The 16,216-nt window shown below is 39.6% G+C and overlaps 2 protein-coding genes and 1 pseudogene across 2 annotated transcripts; 2 read left to right on the forward strand and 1 right to left on the reverse strand.

Annotated features, from left to right (window-relative positions):
- Window positions 1-202: 202 nt before the first annotated feature.
- Window positions 203-9,477, forward strand: LOC112180725 (kinesin-like protein KIN-14J). Its single transcript, XM_024319282.2, has 22 exons — window positions 203-553; window positions 1,467-1,690; window positions 1,790-1,947; window positions 2,111-2,209; window positions 2,607-2,838; window positions 3,451-3,545; window positions 3,676-3,759; window positions 3,898-3,975; window positions 4,072-4,164; window positions 4,267-4,296; window positions 5,451-5,792; window positions 5,878-5,959; window positions 6,073-6,168; window positions 6,249-6,428; window positions 6,521-6,627; window positions 6,712-6,890; window positions 7,055-7,219; window positions 7,306-7,559; window positions 7,674-7,837; window positions 8,191-8,777; window positions 8,911-9,011; window positions 9,185-9,477. The coding sequence occupies exons 2-22, from the start codon at window positions 1,516-1,518 to the stop codon at window positions 9,247-9,249; spliced, it is 3,366 nt and encodes a 1,121-aa protein (XP_024175050.1). The 5' UTR covers window positions 203-553; window positions 1,467-1,515; the 3' UTR covers window positions 9,250-9,477.
- A 205-nt stretch (window positions 9,478-9,682) lies between these two features.
- On the reverse strand, window positions 9,683-10,744 carry LOC112177476 (mitogen-activated protein kinase kinase 9). Its single transcript, XM_024315765.1, has one exon. It carries the CDS (start codon window positions 10,742-10,744, stop codon window positions 9,683-9,685), a length of 1,062 nt encoding a protein of 353 aa, XP_024171533.1.
- An 840-nt stretch (window positions 10,745-11,584) lies between these two features.
- On the forward strand, window positions 11,585-11,690 carry LOC112181066 (annotated as a pseudogene).
- The last annotated feature ends 4,526 nt before the right edge of the window (window positions 11,691-16,216 follow it).

Genomic DNA, 16,216 nt, shown 5'->3' on the forward strand with positions numbered 1-16,216 from the left:
GCACGTCCACATCCACTCGCTGGCCGTACCCGTTAACCCGTGGTGAGGGTCACACACTTTTCCCAATTTAACAGCCAATTAAATGCGTCCCACACTGGTATTGGTTGGCCGGAGAAGCCTAATTTTGGAATTATTGAATTCAAAATCAAAATCCGGAAGGCGGAAGCTAACAACAAAGACAAAAATAACAAGGCGGGAACTACACTCCGAAACCAGAGGAGGGACGAATCCGTAAATACCCAAAACTCCAAGCCCCTATTTCCCAAACCAAAATAACCAAAAAAAAAAAAAACAATATTCACTCCCCCAAGGCCAATTCCCAACTAACAACGTCACATCTTTCCTTTCACTCCCCCTATTTTCGAAACCCTCACAGATTGGACAAAAAACCGAACTCCAGCGAGAAAATAAAACATTTAATCTTCGTTGTGAAATTTCGTTACAACGGATCGGGTCTTGATAAGTCCGGCATTTCCAACATTTCGGAGGAATTTCGATTCCTCCGGCCACCCCGAAGCTCCTTCTCTGGTTGCTTGTGTTGTTTCAAAACCAGGTCAGTAAATTCTTCCCTGCATTTTGGTTGTGTGTGGTTGTGTGTGTTGTTAGAAAGCTAGGGTTTATGTTTCCCGATCTGGTTGCCGATTTGCCTCTCTCCGTCTCCGCGTCTGTGAATTCCGCTGAGGAATTGGCAATGCAGCTTGAAATTGTGTTGAATCGGAAAACTTAGGAGGATTTGAGCTGGTTTGTGTCAGTTTTGCGGTGGTTAGGATTTTTTTTTTCCGATTTTTCGGAAGGTTGATGATTTAGGTTTGTGAAGATTGAGGCTTGGATAAGGTAGAAAGGAGGTCAGGTAAGGTAGGAAAAAAGAGAGTAAAGAATTATTAGTAGTTTTTTGAGTTTGGAAGAGAAGGAGAAGGAGCAGAAGTAGTGTGAGTTTCTTCTTAGATGAAGTGTATCTGAAGAAAAGGATCTTTTCTCTTTTCGTGTTTTATTTAATTTACGGAACCTCAGGAAGCTAAAAAGAGTACATTTGGAGGCTTAGGTGAAGCCAATTGCAGTAGGATGTAGCTGAAATGTGTTCATAAATGGTATATAGGTAATGTTGCCGAGGACGAGAATGAATGAGTAATGGAATACTTACTGTATTGGTTGAATATGGCAGCAATTAATAAATGGCTGTATTTGGTATAAGCTTGATTTTGATACGGATTAAATGCTTTGATTACTTAGTTTGAATGCCAATGCTCTAATGCGTATAATGGCATGAAGTTATGAACTAATGGCTTTTCAAGTGTGGCATGGTGCTTTTGATGCTTATATAATAGGCGTGCAGCACACATGCGCAAGCCTGCATGTTCTCTCTCAATAACAAACTTCCTTATTGTGTTTGTCTTCACTCTTGAGGTTTTGTTCCTTACTCATAATGTAGATTCATTGACTAATGTATATTCGTTTTGTCCTTGTAGCTCTGCGTCTGTGATTGATAACGAGGAACAAGGCATTCCTACAGATTTTATGATGAGCATCCAGTCAGAGTCACAAAGAAATGGAAATGGGGGGTCAGAGCTGCAAAAAGATGAAAATGAGGGGTCAGAATCACAGAAAGATGGAAATGGGAGATGCGAAATCTCAAATGGGACTTATAGTAAAGATGCTAAACTAGTGGAAAGCTCCGGCAGCACAATTGATGGTAATACTCTTTTCCTCTCTCTGGAGTATGTGCTTGCTACTGGTTCCATTTTGAGATCCTGCTTCTCCATGATTTACCTTTGAACTTTATTTTGCTTAGGTAACGAGATATTAGCTCTGGTGGAATGGTTAAATTATATCGTTCCTTATTTAAGATTGCCGACGGATGCTTCTGAGGAGGAAATCAGAGCCTGCTTAATTGATGGCACTGTTTTATGCAGAATTTTAAATAAGCTGTGTCCTGGTTCAGTTGAAATGGTAGGATTACTGTTTTTTCTTTCTTTCTTTCTTTGGCTTGTAAACATGCTGTTGTATAATGTTTTACTGCTTTATGATTGTCAAAATATTTCATTTCTTTAAGTTGACCTATATGGTCTTATATGCTATCTTCCTCATATGAACGGCTTTTGTCCTGCTTTAGGGAGGGAGTTCAGACCCTGGTTTTGCAAATGTCAAAAGGTTTCTGGTGGCTGTGGAGGAGTTAGGATTCCCTCCGTTTGAGCTTCTGGACCTAGAGCAGGTATTTTATCTAAATTTTATTTTACTATTTTATTTTTAAATTTATCTCGTGCATCCTGTCATTGGTTATTTCGGTCTAAATTCATGAAGCTCGTGTAACCTGGTACATTAAAAATAAGCATCCTCTTCCCTTTGTTAACATCTTCTAAAATTGCAGCAAAGCATCTGGTGGCCAACTTGGCTTTAGATTAGTTGCATGCAGGGTTGTGGGTTTGAATAGAAAGTTTATCTACCAACTGATCATGTTCTGTTCATTATAAACCATATTGTGCTGATCTTTCTGACCAAGTCTACTGTTAAGTACTGGTTTTATGCAGAATTGTGCTGGCTGGATTGACCAGTACCAGTGTGTAGTATCAGCATCTGTCAATCAATTGATGGTTTGAGATCATTTGCAGGGATCTTTGGTGCCAGTTATGCGGTGCCTCAGTGCACTCAAAACTTCATTTGATTTTGGTTTTTGGGAAGGGAACACTAAAAATGAAACAAAGACAGGAGGGGAGTTGTTGGAGATAGAATATTTAAGAAAAATTGATCGTAATCAATCATTCAAGAGATACGGACAACAGGGTACTCAAAATGGAGAAGGGACACAAGGAAATTCAGATGACTCAACTTCTGAAGTGACAGGTAGGAGATCATAGACTTGTATAAACACTATATTGACAAATTTTATAAGTCATATTTACATATTCAATCTTGTGTTCATTCAAGATCAATTATTTACCTTATTTGGTCTTAGGAGTATTCTTATTAGAGATTTAGGCAATTTTTCTCAGCTTTGCTAGAAAACCTGATCAAGAAGAGCGTATGTAGGATAATTATATGGTAAGGGGTTTAGCAGTATTGCCATGATGCTAGGTCTGTGCTCATATAATATACTGCATGTAAGACATTATAACCTGTGCAATACTGCTCAGTCCCCAATTGGACGAATTCAGGAGTTACCGTGGTAGGGTTCTAAGATTGTTGTCAATACTTTGAGTTTAATAAAATTTGTAAGGCTAGTCTGACATAGAGAGTAAAATGTTGATGAGTTGGAACATTTCTTTTCATTCCGCATGCCTCATCAAACTAAATGGAGAAATACATTATTCTGGGCATAAGAACTGAGAACGGAATCCAGTAAATAGGGGACCTGATTTTGTTTGAGTAATTGTATTTGTTCATGCTGTTCTCGCATACAAATTGTTGATATGTTAATACATTACCTTTTGTTTTCTTTCCCCACCCTGTCTTTAGTTCCACCAGCTCTTCTAGAACAACTGAAGCAGGGGACTAATGTGGATCTCTGTGATGTCAAGATTTTGGAATCGATCAAATCAACCAGTTTAGATGTAAGCCATTGGCTTTTTTTTTCCCCTGTTTTCCGTTTCTTGTTATGAGCTTCTTAGAGGTGCCTTATTGGAAAAGTTCTTGCTTTATGTTAGTCAAATTTTTGTCTGATCAAGCAACTCTTTGCTGCAGAATGCATCTACTCGGGCACTTTTCACTGTTGGGAATAGGATTCTGGATGACAGTGCCGAGAGAAATAACGGGGATGTACCTCAAGTATGGGAGTAAGAGGATACATGGATGCTGTTGTGTTAAAGCATTCATGAATCATGTGCACTTATAGTTTAATTCTTTGTTCTCTGCTGTACAATTTATTTTGTAGTTTTAACTTTCTTTTTTAACAAATTTTCTCAGCATCTGGCTTATCTTCTGAGAAAAGTCATGCAAGTGATTGAACAACGATTTGCGAATCAAGCAGTGAACTTAAGAATTGTACGTCTGTTAGCCTGTTTCTTTTCCTATGAGAATATTGTTTGCTTATATTCTACTCATTAGTATTGAAGTGCTTCTACTGTTGGATGCTTGTAGCAAAACAATATGTACAAGGGCCGTGAGGAGAAGTATCAAATGAAGATGAAAGTGCTTGAAACTCTTGCATCAGGGACCAGCGAAGAAATTCAGGTGAACCCAGCAATATGTTTGACAATTCCTATCCTCATAAAGTTAAAATCAAATAAATTATATGAATCTAATCGATCCTTTTTCCCCCCATCCTTCCTATAGGTTGTTCTGAACCAGCTTAAGCAAATGAAGGTGAAGTTTTAATCTCTTAATCCTATCTTGAATTTACAAATCAAAAGACATTTTATGTCTGATTCTTGATTTTGATGACTTTGATTCCTGCACTACATGGTCTTCATGCATGCATTCTCTTTTACTCAGAATATCTAATTTTAAGTTAATGTCGTATTCATTCCACAAAGGTATTGTCTTTTACTTTGGTAGTTAACATGATATAGCTGCATGTGAACCATGCATGTGCTTGTTTTGTGGAATCATTGTTAAGGAATGGTTGTAATATATCCATGTTCAGCAAGTACAAAGTGTTCATTTTGCTTTCCATGTGTAGTTAAAAAATATGAAGGTTCAAACCCTATTTTATAAATCTGTCATCTATTTTTATTTATTTATTTTTGTTGATTATCTGTTTTTGATTCATTGGTTAATCATATACCCATACAACAACGATGCCCTTATTTCTATGCTTCCATGTGAAGTTGACAGTAATGCTAATACTCTCATTTCTGGTATTTTCCAAACATTATTGAATGAAACTTGCGAGATTCTACTGATTCCTATAATCATATTTCAAGCAATAGGTATAGCATTCCTAAAACATGATTCCTCAAAGCAAACCTGCTGTATGAGTCTATTATTTAGTGTAGTAACCTGGCTAATATGACTATCATGTACTGATTCCTAAAATCATATTTCAATCAATACATATAGCATTCCTAAAACTTGATTCCTCAAAGCAACCTTACAGTATGAGTCTATTACTTAGTGTAGTAACCTGTCTAATATGACTATCATGTACCCCAACATCGCCTGCTTCCTTGGTTGACAGGCCATTACCATATCCTTTGGGGATAGCATGCATTATTTTTCTATATACTATTATCTCCATGCACTGAATAAATAAACCTAAACTGTGCGGGTGCTTGTATCATTTGGGCAGAACTGTTGATGAAGCGTTATTTGTGTTTAGATCATTGTAAGATGAAACTAGATCCGTTTATATGGCATGGTCTGTCTGTTTCAATAAAATGGAGGACATGATTTTTTTTTAATTATTATAAATGAAAGCTTGGATTGTTTTTAATATATATGCTTTCATATGTAGAATTTGTTAAAACTCCACTTGTGCTTGTAAATTATTGCTTAAATACAATTATTGTTACTTTCAGATTGAGCAGTTTAATATAGAGGAGAAGCAGAAAATCGAGGAGCAGGATGTACTGAGATTAAAGGAAGAGAAGGATCAGATGGGTTTGGAGATTTCGACATTAAAACAAGAACTGCAAACGACTAAAAGTACACATGAAAGCCACTGCCTGCAGTTAGAAGCAAATGCAAAAGAAGCTAAACTTGAATTGGAAAGGAAGTTGAAAGAACTTGAGTCCTTGCTAACAGGTTCAAAGAAGAATGAGAAAGAACTAGAGACATCTTTAGAATCTGTATCAGGGAAATGGAAACAGAAAGAAGGATCTTACCAAAGTTTTGTAAATTTTCAAGTTGGAGCTTTGAAGGTGTGCCTTAATTGTCTTTATCTTTGTCTTAATCTCTTAGTCTGTTGGTGTTGATTTTATAGCATGATATATTGATGCTCTATAGGAACTAAGTACTGCTTTGGAATCTACACGATGTGAAATCATGAGTGCAAAACAAAGTTACTTTGAAGAATTTAATTGCATGGGTAAGATTGATGTTAATACTTAATAGCTTTTGGTATTTACAACTTCACATTTTTTTTTGTTCTTTGGGGGGCTGGGCATCTTTTCACTATCTATGCTTCTGTAACTCCCATAGGATCGAAGCTTAGAGGATTAGCAGATGCGGCCGAAAAGTACCATGTAGTTCTTGCTGAGAATCGAAAGCTGTACAATGAGGTTCAGGATTTGAAAGGTACATGGTCATTTATACACGCTATTACCATACTGATTCTAATGCACCTTAACTGATTATGATACTTTCTTGTCTTCAAGGTAATATCAGAGTATACTGTCGAATAAGGCCATTCCTTCCTGGGCAAAGCCAGAAGCAGACCACCATAGAGTACGTTGGTGAAAATGGTGATTTGGTGATTGCAAATCCCTCTAAACAAAGAAAAGACAGCCGCAAGCTATTTAAATTTAATAAAGTATTTGGTCCTGCTGCTACACAAGGTATCTATGACCTAATAGTGTCTAATGAATTATGTTGTTATTGCTGATTTATGTTGTCTAATGAATTATTTTATCTTGATACATGTAAACAGAGGAGGTATTTCTAGACACCCAACCATTGATTCGTTCTGTCCTTGATGGATACAGTGTTTGTATATTTGCTTATGGTCAAACTGGTTCAGGAAAGACCTATACAATGGTATGAAATTCCTGTACTTTTCTCAAATCAACCATGCACATAATGTTACTTGTGTCTTTATCATATTTCTTTTGTTACTTCCAGAGTGGGCCCAGTGTAACATCAACAGAGGAATGGGGTGTCAACTATCGAGCCCTAAATGACCTTTTCCAAATATCTCAGAGCAGGAAAAGCTCCATAGAATATGAAGTTGGTGTTCAAATGGTTGAGATATACAATGAACAAGTTCGTGATTTACTCTCAAGTGATAGTTCTCGAAAAAGATATCCTTTTGTTCGTTGATTTCTATTACATCTTAAGGCCATTTTAGTGGTTGAGTGTCAAGTTTCATTGTTTGAACTTTGTTCATCTCTATGCTTCCTTAATGATGATATTGATCCTTGCTTTCTATTTGGTATCAAAATATTCTTTTCCTTAACTTGCACACACTTGGGATCTGGAATTCTACCCAACCAAATGGGTTAGCTGTCCCTGATGCAAGCATGCATCTTGTTAACTCAACTGCTGATGTCCTAGAGTTGATGAATATTGGCTTGGCAAATAGGGCAGTCGGTGCTACCGCCCTAAACGAAAGAAGTAGCAGATCTCACAGGTTGTGTTTTCTGTAAAACCTCTGCTCATCAACTTTCTATGTTTGTTGTCTTCCAAGCTATGTTTCATAATCAATCTTTGGTGCAGTGTTCTGACTGTTCATGTTCGTGGCGTGGATTTGAAGACTGACACTGCTATCCGGGGTAGCCTACACCTAGTGGATCTTGCTGGCAGCGAACGAGTGGATCGCTCTGAAGCTACCGGAGATAGGCTTAGGGAGGCACAACATATAAACAAATCATTGTCAGCCCTTGGAGATGTAATCTTTGCTCTTGCGCAAAAGAATGCACATGTGCCATATAGAAATAGCAAATTAACTCAAGTGCTCCAGAGTTCTTTAGGTAGTTGTCCAATTATTTACATACTTGCTAACAAGATCCAGTCCAAGTTTGATTCCGTAACTCTCTGTATCTTCAATAGATGAATGGTCTGTTATTGCTTGTCTATACCTGCAGGGGGCCAAGCGAAGACGCTCATGTTTGTACAGCTTAATCCTGATACTCAATCATTCTCTGAAACTTTGAGTACACTGAAGTTTGCAGAGAGGGTTTCTGGTGTTGAATTAGGTGCTGCAAAAAGCAACAAGGAAGGAAGATATGTAAGAGAGCTTATGGACCAGGTACTGATATATCTTTTTAAACTCTACTATATAATTCAGTCCTGCCTTTTGAATTAAATTCTGATGATGTAGCATTTCTTAAAAGTAGATGGCACTCTTGCATGACCAAAGTACTCTGGGCTGGAGCCCAGGTACTATTTCTGGAAAAAATAAATAAATAAATAAATAAGAATAATACCACCCATGTTTCCTACCACTTTTCAGTATAGCAATTTCATCAAGTAGTCGATAGCTCTATATATTGTTTAGCCCAAAAGCTTACATATCCCACTCCATTAATAATTTCTGTTTGTGTTCCAGAAGTTGGATTTTTTTATTATCTGTTTGTGTAATCATCTGTTTAACTCTTGCAGGTGGCATCGTTTAAAGAGACGATTGCCAAGAAAGATGAGGAGATTGATCGATTGCTGAAGGCCAATAGTAATGGGGTGTACCGTGGCATGAGCCCACTAAGATCTGCGTCTTCCTCTCCAAGAAGATACTCGATTGGGAGTCCTCGACAGAGGAAAGCCTCAAGCATAGTTGATAAAGTGGCTCCATATAGGGATAGTTTGTCGGAGGCGGCATACGATAAGCATTCTGAAGTTAGTTCTCAGCTGTCAATGGATGACTTTAGACATCATAAGCAGAGGTCAAAACTTGGAGGCGATGCAAGTCAAAATATCAATGAAGGCGATGCAAGTCAAAATTTTAATGAAGACTTTGAGCTCTTGGGCTTTGGCGATGAAGATACTGGGGAGAGATTGAGCGACATATCTGATGGTGTTCTTTCAATGGGAACAGAAACCGATGGTTCAATGTCCAGTTCTGCTGTGGAGTTTACTCTTTTTCCTGAAGTTACAAAACCAACAGAACGCACAACTACCGAAACTCCAGAAGCCAAGAAAACTCAAGCTCAGAATGCTCTAGGCGAGAAGACACCATCCCATCCTACTGTAAGGTGGGTTTCTCATTTTCATTATATGCTATTAATGGAATTTTATATGACTTTTTTCATAATTAAACTCCCTTAGATCCTATGAATCTAATGCTTTGTTTTTATGTTTTTTCTTTTTAATGAATTTGTTTTAAAGGTTTGCACCAACATCTAAACTTCCAAAGCCAACACCGAAGTTGGTCGATACAAAAGCCACTCGTTCATCATTGGTTAGAAGCTCGTCAAAGGTTTTGCCGAGTATGTATCGATTTGAATCCTCTTCTCTCCTGTATTCAACCTTAGAGTTGCAGTGATTGATCTACCTTCTACCGCTGCCACTCTAATTTACTGATTCTTATTCTTTTAGTTATGTAAATGCCGCCCACTTTCTACTCATTTTTCTGGTATTTTCTTTGTATAATTCATGTCAGGTCCTAGGAAACCTACTGTTGGAAGCAGCACCTCGTCGGTGAAGTCTGGCAAACGATGGCAATAAGCAATTTGGAAAGCGATAGAGTTTGTTACATAATTGGCATTGTTGTTAGAAACTCACTGTATTGTACTGTGTATTCATAATTATGCTGCTTCCTTCTAGGCCGTTAGTAGTTTCCAGTTGTCTTTATATTGAAATGACAAGTGGAAACTTCAAACATCAAAATCACCTTGTAATATATGTACTATTAATTGTCATAGTACAACTTTTAGTTTTTAGATCTCTCTGTTAGCTCATCATTGCATTTTCCCTTTTTGTTTAACAAATTTGGATTGCACGGAGATAAAAATTGCTCAAAAGAGAGATGAAATATGAAATATAAATGATGCTAATGTTCGCACCATCATGTCCTTGATATATACAATTGAGAAGAAGATAAATATTTACAAAGATTCAAATTATCTTCAACCTTGGTTAATAACACATGAACTTTTAACTAACATACTTCAACCTTGATTGATTTTTGAGATCTCTCACTTCGCTCAACGCCATCATCATCACGTTTTCTTTTCTTGTCGAACAAGTTTGGCTTGCATTCCTCGGATGGAGCCTTGCAGACGAACGGGTGGGTCAAAAGTTGAGCCGCTGTCCACCTCTTGGAGGCCTCCTTGTGCATGCAGCACTCAAGAAAGCTCCGAAAGTCTTCCGACGCACCCTCCGGCAAGCACGGCACATCTCCGAAACAGATAGCGCACATAAGGGATGCCCAGTCCGGTCTCTGACCCTTGGGGAGCAAGGGGAAGTAACCCATGTAGAGTTCCATTATAGTCACCCCAAAGCTCCATATATCACTGGCATAGCCATTGTGACTTCCACCGTATCTCTCCGGATCAAACCGCTCCGGGCTCATATAAGCACAAGTCCCCACAGAGGAACTGCAAGACTCGTCACTACTGCAACCAAAGTCGGCGATCTTGACCTCCTTCTTGTTGTTCATTAAAAGATTCCCGGGCTTGATGTCGCGATGAACAATCTTGTGAGTCTTGTGAAGGTAGTCGAGGCCTTCGAGGACTTGGCGTGCAATGGGCGCAAGCTTTTCTTCGGAGAAGGGACCTTGGGACTTGAGCAGGGTTTCAAGAGAACCCAAGTCCATGTACTCCATGAGAACCGACACGTCTCCGGAGGGCTTCTCGAAGATGGCGTGGCAGTGGACGACGTAGGGAGAGCCGGTTGTGCGGCGGAGGATGTCGAGTTCACTCTGAAGTGTGTTGTTATCGGAGGAGGAGTCAGCAGCCGGCGAGTGGATTTGTTTGAGAGCGTAAGGGGTGGAAGTGGGCTTGTGAAGGACCTTGTAGACGGTGCCGCCGCTGCCGTGGCCCAAGACTTGGAGTCGCTCTAGGTCTGAGGCGGAGATGGGTGCTGTGGAAGAGGAGGAGGTGATGGTGGTGGTGACGGCGGGGCGAGGGATGGTTTGTAGGGAGAGAATTGGGCGGTGGTTGACGGCGGTGGAGGCTAAAGACAAGGAGGGGATCTTGCGACGTTGTTGGAGAAGAGCCATGTTGATCTGAAGTTGTGAGTGGGATACTGGAGTGATGCTACTCCTATATATATATATATATATATATATATATATATATATATATGATTGGGAACTTTCGTTTTCCTAGGATATGACGGACTACGTTCGCTTGGTGACTACGTCAGGGTATTCCAGTTTTGATAAGGGAACTCTCGGCTCCTTTTAAATTTAGGAAACTTTCCCTTTATTTTTTTTTTTGGCATTTTTCCACTGGTATTTTAGTGTGGGCTGCTGCTCCTACTAAAAATCTAAAATAATATATAGACTCTCTTTTTTATCATTTTATGTATAGAAGGCTTTTTTCTTGGGCAACGTATTTTGCCCTTACTGCAATTTAAGGGATACATTGCCTCCCCACATATATAAACTTAGTTGTTCTTTATTTTTTTATTTTTTTAATCAGGGTGAGGTAGCAAGCAATTTCGGTTATATTGGTGAGTTAGTAACATACTCATTCAGTCAGTATTTTTACATAGATATCTATGTGAATATCAATTCACACTAATTTATGTAAGTATTATAAATTAATTTATTTAGAAATCTTTAGTTTTTTATGTTATGTGAATTATGGAGGGACGGATTAGCTACAAAATTCCATGTGAAAAAGGAGACTAGAGACAGAATTCCGTGTAAGCAATCGAATGAGAATTGACATGACAGTTAGTGGTTACTGAGGTAAAGACACATGGATATCAGTTGCAAATGTGTGAGTATTTCACACGGAGTTTACATATTTGGCACAGAAATATATGTAAAATAGAGTTGTTCACACGGACTGCATTTAATTACGGTAACTTATATTTATAGAAAGATAGTGGGGCCCACGCGTTGATCACAGAGCGAACTATTCTTTCGCCTTTTACTAAAGATTACCGTGTGCGCGGTACTTTAAGTGGCATACGCCTATTTTTGGAAGGGTGCACCTCAAAAAAAAAAAAGATAGTGGGGCCCATGCCAAATATTCACACGAACAAAATAATCCGTGTGAAATGAGTATTACCCCATTTCCAAGCCGTACGGTAACTCAATCTATGCGTGTATCATGGGTAAAAGTCATCACATATTGAAATCCGCGTGAGAAAGTCTCATTGCACACAAATTAAAATCTATGGGTAATTGTTGTTTTGCTAGTAGTGGCACATCACACCAATGAGGCGGCTGGGATTTTCCGAATTATAGTTCTTTAACCAAAAATAATTGGCAACGGGTAAAAATCAAGACTTCTATTCTTATTACAGTAGATTTTCTTAGGATGGAATAAATTTTCTACCACAAAGTAAAGTAAATAAAACAAAATAAAGACCTAATTGGTCCAATACTGGCTCTCTTTAGTCTTTACAATGGTTGATGAGACTCTAGCAGTCTAGCTAATTCAAATTCCCTCTATCCCCCAGCAAAAAGAAACACACTAAAGTAGAAGGCCAGCTAGTCGAAACTTGCTTTGTATTAACAAGAAAAATCCAAAGGATCACACTATTAAACGCAGTAAGATCTATAGTTAACTACAGTATTGTTTACGTACTATTTGAAACGCATTACATTAGCTGTAAAGTTGAATAAAAGTAAACGAAATCAGTTAAACTGGGTTGCATTTATTAATGAATCTTGAGAATTTCTGAGTTATGAATATCTGGTTTTATGCACCTGCCTGTAGTTAATGGTTAGGCACTGAGATCAATAGAAGGTGTCCTTTGGAACTTTTGGTTTCGTCAAGGTGTTTAGAAGTGGAGCGGACTGCAAGGCTGTTTTAGTGGTGGTGATGATGGTGATTTTCCTAATCGCCGGAAATGCAATGGCAAACGACTGTTTCAATGATTGTTTTCTGGATAGGGATGGCATTAAAATCCACGGGTACGGGTGCCTGCGGGTAATTTTTTCTTTTGGATATTTGTTAATGGGTAATAGTATACCCATGGTTTATGGGTATGGGTAATTACAAAATACCCATATAAAAATGGGTGGGGTATGGGTATACCCGTGGGTACCCAAATTTCCAAATACACATATAAAAATATAAAATTGTAAACCATATGCAAATTTCTTTTTTTTCAATTGAGAACTTATTCAAGTAAACCCTAATTTGTGTTTGGCCCAAACTCTAAGTTACTTGCTCTAGTGGTAATAGGGTTAGATTAGAAGGATGTAGATTCCTATTCAATGTACGATGACTTTTCTTGTATGATTGAGATTCTATGCATTGTACTCCTCTATGTAAAGAGGCCCCTATTATCAATGAGAACACACAGCAAATTCCTCTCAATTTTAGTTTCTCTACAATACGTTATCAGCACGAAGTTCTAACCCTGAAATCCTAAATTCGTAGCCTTCAAATCCCAGAAAACTCCGATGCCCACCTTGAAGCTCTCCCCTCCAAAAGCCCAGAACCGGCCGGAATCAACCTGCACCGGCCACCGGAAGAGACCAAAACGGCTTCTAAGAAGAATCCGAAAATCTTCTGCTTGGTTCGCCATCTTCCCGTTCACTCTTCACTGCCACCTTTTGTCACAAGCTGCATCTCGTCCTCAGATTCCGGGAACCGGAAAAATAATCACCGAAACAGGCCTAGAAACGCCCGAACCGCCCGCCTGAATCCACTGCACTTTTGAACCGCTGTCTGCATCTCCAGCCATTGCCTTAAGCCCTATGAAGTCCAGCCCAGAGTCAGACGAAGCCCTAAGCCCAGAAGGAAGCAGATCGGCCCAGTACCAGAAGGAGAAGGCCCGGCCCAGAGAAGCAGCCCATTGGCCCCAGCCTGCTACGTCAGTATCCAGTCAGTACACAGTCAGCGTCCAGTCAGCTGCCACGTCAGCAACCGATCGCCACGTCAGCACCCTCGGTAAACATCAGTCAACCTTTTTCCGGCGACTTTTCCGGCCACTTCCCGTGACTTTTCAAGCGACATTTTTTAGGCCAACTTTTTCCAGTCAAGATTTCCGGCATCTTTTTAAGGTAAACTTTTCTAAAAGTTCCCGTTTTGAAGTTTTTCAATTTCTTCTTCTTTTTCTCGGGGACTTCCAACATCCCTTCTTCTACCCCCTTTTCTTCTTCATAGGGGAGACCAAAAAGCCGAATTGTGGGGGTTCGTGCTTAATCCAAGTTTGGAGCATGTAGAGTCCTCTAAACTTAGAGTTTGTTGAGAAGAAAAATGATCGACCACATACATCATTGTTTCAATTTAAATCCAAAACCCCTATTGGAATCGGATTTTCTTAGAAGCGACTACGCTCAGAAGATCCCTAATTTCTTGGAAGCTACTACGCTCAGAAATTTTATAGGTTTTCGTGGTAGCCCTTTTCGCTCCGAAACTAACCCTATTTTTGTTTTGTTTTTCAGGATGAGTAACCTGAACAAGTTGAGCTTCGCTCCACTAGAGACAACAGGCGCAGGATACCACAAGTGGGTCCGTGATGTGCGCCAGCATCTTAAGGCTGATGGGATCCTGAGTACGATCCAAGAGCCAAGTCAGGACGTGCTTACTTCTCAACAAGCTGTTGCTTTTGAAGATAATAGAGCTAAGAGAGAGGCGAATGAAGCTAAAGCCATCATTCTGATGACAAGGCACATGAAAGATGCACTTCAAAATGAGTACCTCAATGAGGAAGACCCAAGAAAACTATGGGTAGAACTTGAGCAGCGTTTTGGCAACGTCCGTGATTCCCTGGTTCCAGACTTAGAAGTGAGATGGCATAGCCTCCGCTTCTGTGATTTCAAGTCTGTACTTGACTACAATTCAGAAGCACTTCGTATCAAGTCTATCATGGAATTCTGTTTATAGAAAATCACTGATACGATGTTGATAGAGAAGACTCTCTTAACCTTCTCCGTCTCTGCATTGATGATAGCTAAGAACTATCGGATTGATGTCAATGCAAGACGCATCACAAGATTTCATGAGCTAATTGGTGCCATGAACGTAGTTGAAAAGCACGACAACATACTTGTGAAGAACGATAACTCTAGACCCGTGGGAACCAAGTCAAATCCGGAGTCTAATTATAGTCGCGCCTCCAAGAGAGGACGCAAGGAGCGAAACCCTAAGAGTATGGATAATCCTGGACATTCTGGTCCATATTCTCGCCCTAAAGAGGAAGGAAACCGCCAAGATAGGAGTGTACGGAATCGTGGAGGTAAACGTGTGAAGAGAGAGAGAGAGGCCAAGCCTCCGGTTATGGTGGTGATGCCACCAAAGGCAATAACCGTCTTCATAGCGCTCCCAAAGCGCCTCGATCAAGGGAACCTGACCATAATGATGCTTGTCTCAAATGTGGACTACCTGGACATTGGGCAAGGGAGTGTAAAGCATCCCAGAACGTTGCAAAGGCATACAAGATGTATCGTGAAGCAAGGCAGGCAAATTACATGGAACAAGAAGATCAAGATGGCGATCTCGATCTAAGGGTGGAAGACTACAAGGATCAAGACCCAGAAACTGGCGATTTTGATTAAGTCTTCTTATTTTCCAAGAGATGTAGGCAATTACCATATTATTATAGTAGATGCCAATGGTATTAGTCTTTCTTCAAAGAGGCGTACTCAATGTCAATGTGATGTCTAGGAAGGTTTTGAGATAAGTGGTACTTAAGCGAGCTTTGCTCCACCGACATCTCTCTACTCAGCTGGTCACATTTGTATTGAAATTACCAAAAAGAGTTAGACGACTACCATTGTTTTGCATTAGCTAGTGATGTAATTTCGTTTGGCTTATTAATAAAAGTTGAATGCTTTTCTTTATGACTCCTTTTTAATTATGAGCTTTTCTTTTAGGAATGGATGAACTACAATGTCTTGCGGATAGTGCGACTACGCACACCATTCTACGACATAGGCAATTATTCTTAGAGATATTGCCTACATATTCCTCTGTGACTACGATGGCTGGGCCATCAGGTTTAGTTCAAGGACATGGAATGACCCAATTCCTATTGCCAAATGGCACCTTGATTAAAGTCACTGAAGCTCTCTACGCTCCTAAGGAAAATCGAACCTGATCTTTAAAGATATAAGAGCCAACGGATTCCATGCGGAAATGCATAATGAGAACAGAAAAGAGTTTCTTTGCATTACCTCTAATGATTGCAAACGAAAGCGCATCTTAGAGAAGCTTATGTGTCAATCTAGTGGACTTTATGTCACTACAATTGAACCAATTGAATCCAATAATGTCATAAGAGAAGATCTCTTGGATTCAGACACATATTGGCTTTGGCATGACCGACTAGGACACCCTGGTCGTGACATGATGCTCTGTATACTAAAGACTTCACATGAACATCCATTCTTCAGAGTGAGAAGAAGCAAGAATCGAAAATTGATTCCTGGACTTAGCAAGACCGCAACAATTGTAGCTTCTGGCGCTGCAGCCGTCTTGGGGGGCCATAGAGCTGCCCAAGTCCCATGTGATGACTCCATCAATGGGGCCAACCATGGGAATGACGCCATGGTTGCCTCTCC

This window comes from Rosa chinensis, chromosome 7 (assembly GCF_002994745.2).
Source record: "Rosa chinensis cultivar Old Blush chromosome 7, RchiOBHm-V2, whole genome shotgun sequence".
NCBI lineage: Eukaryota > Viridiplantae > Streptophyta > Magnoliopsida > Rosales > Rosaceae > Rosa > Rosa chinensis.

What these genes read in the sequence shown, in the direction of transcription:
- LOC112180725 (XM_024319282.2), top strand. Translation starts at nt 1,516, where the DNA reads ATGATGAGCATCCAGTCAGAGTCACAAAGAAATGGAAATGGGGGGTCA. An exon ending in TGAAGAATTTAATTGCATGG is followed by an intron (nt 5,960 to 6,072) that starts GTAAGATTGATG and finishes TAACTCCCATAG; the next exon opens with GATCGAAGCTTAGAGGATTA. An exon ending in CCATCCCATCCTACTGTAAG is followed by an intron (nt 8,778 to 8,910) that starts GTGGGTTTCTCA and finishes TTTGTTTTAAAG; the next exon opens with GTTTGCACCAACATCTAAAC.
- LOC112177476 (XM_024315765.1), bottom strand. Translation starts at nt 10,744, where the DNA reads ATGGCTCTTCTCCAACAACGTCGCAAGATCCCCTCCTTGTCTTTAGCC.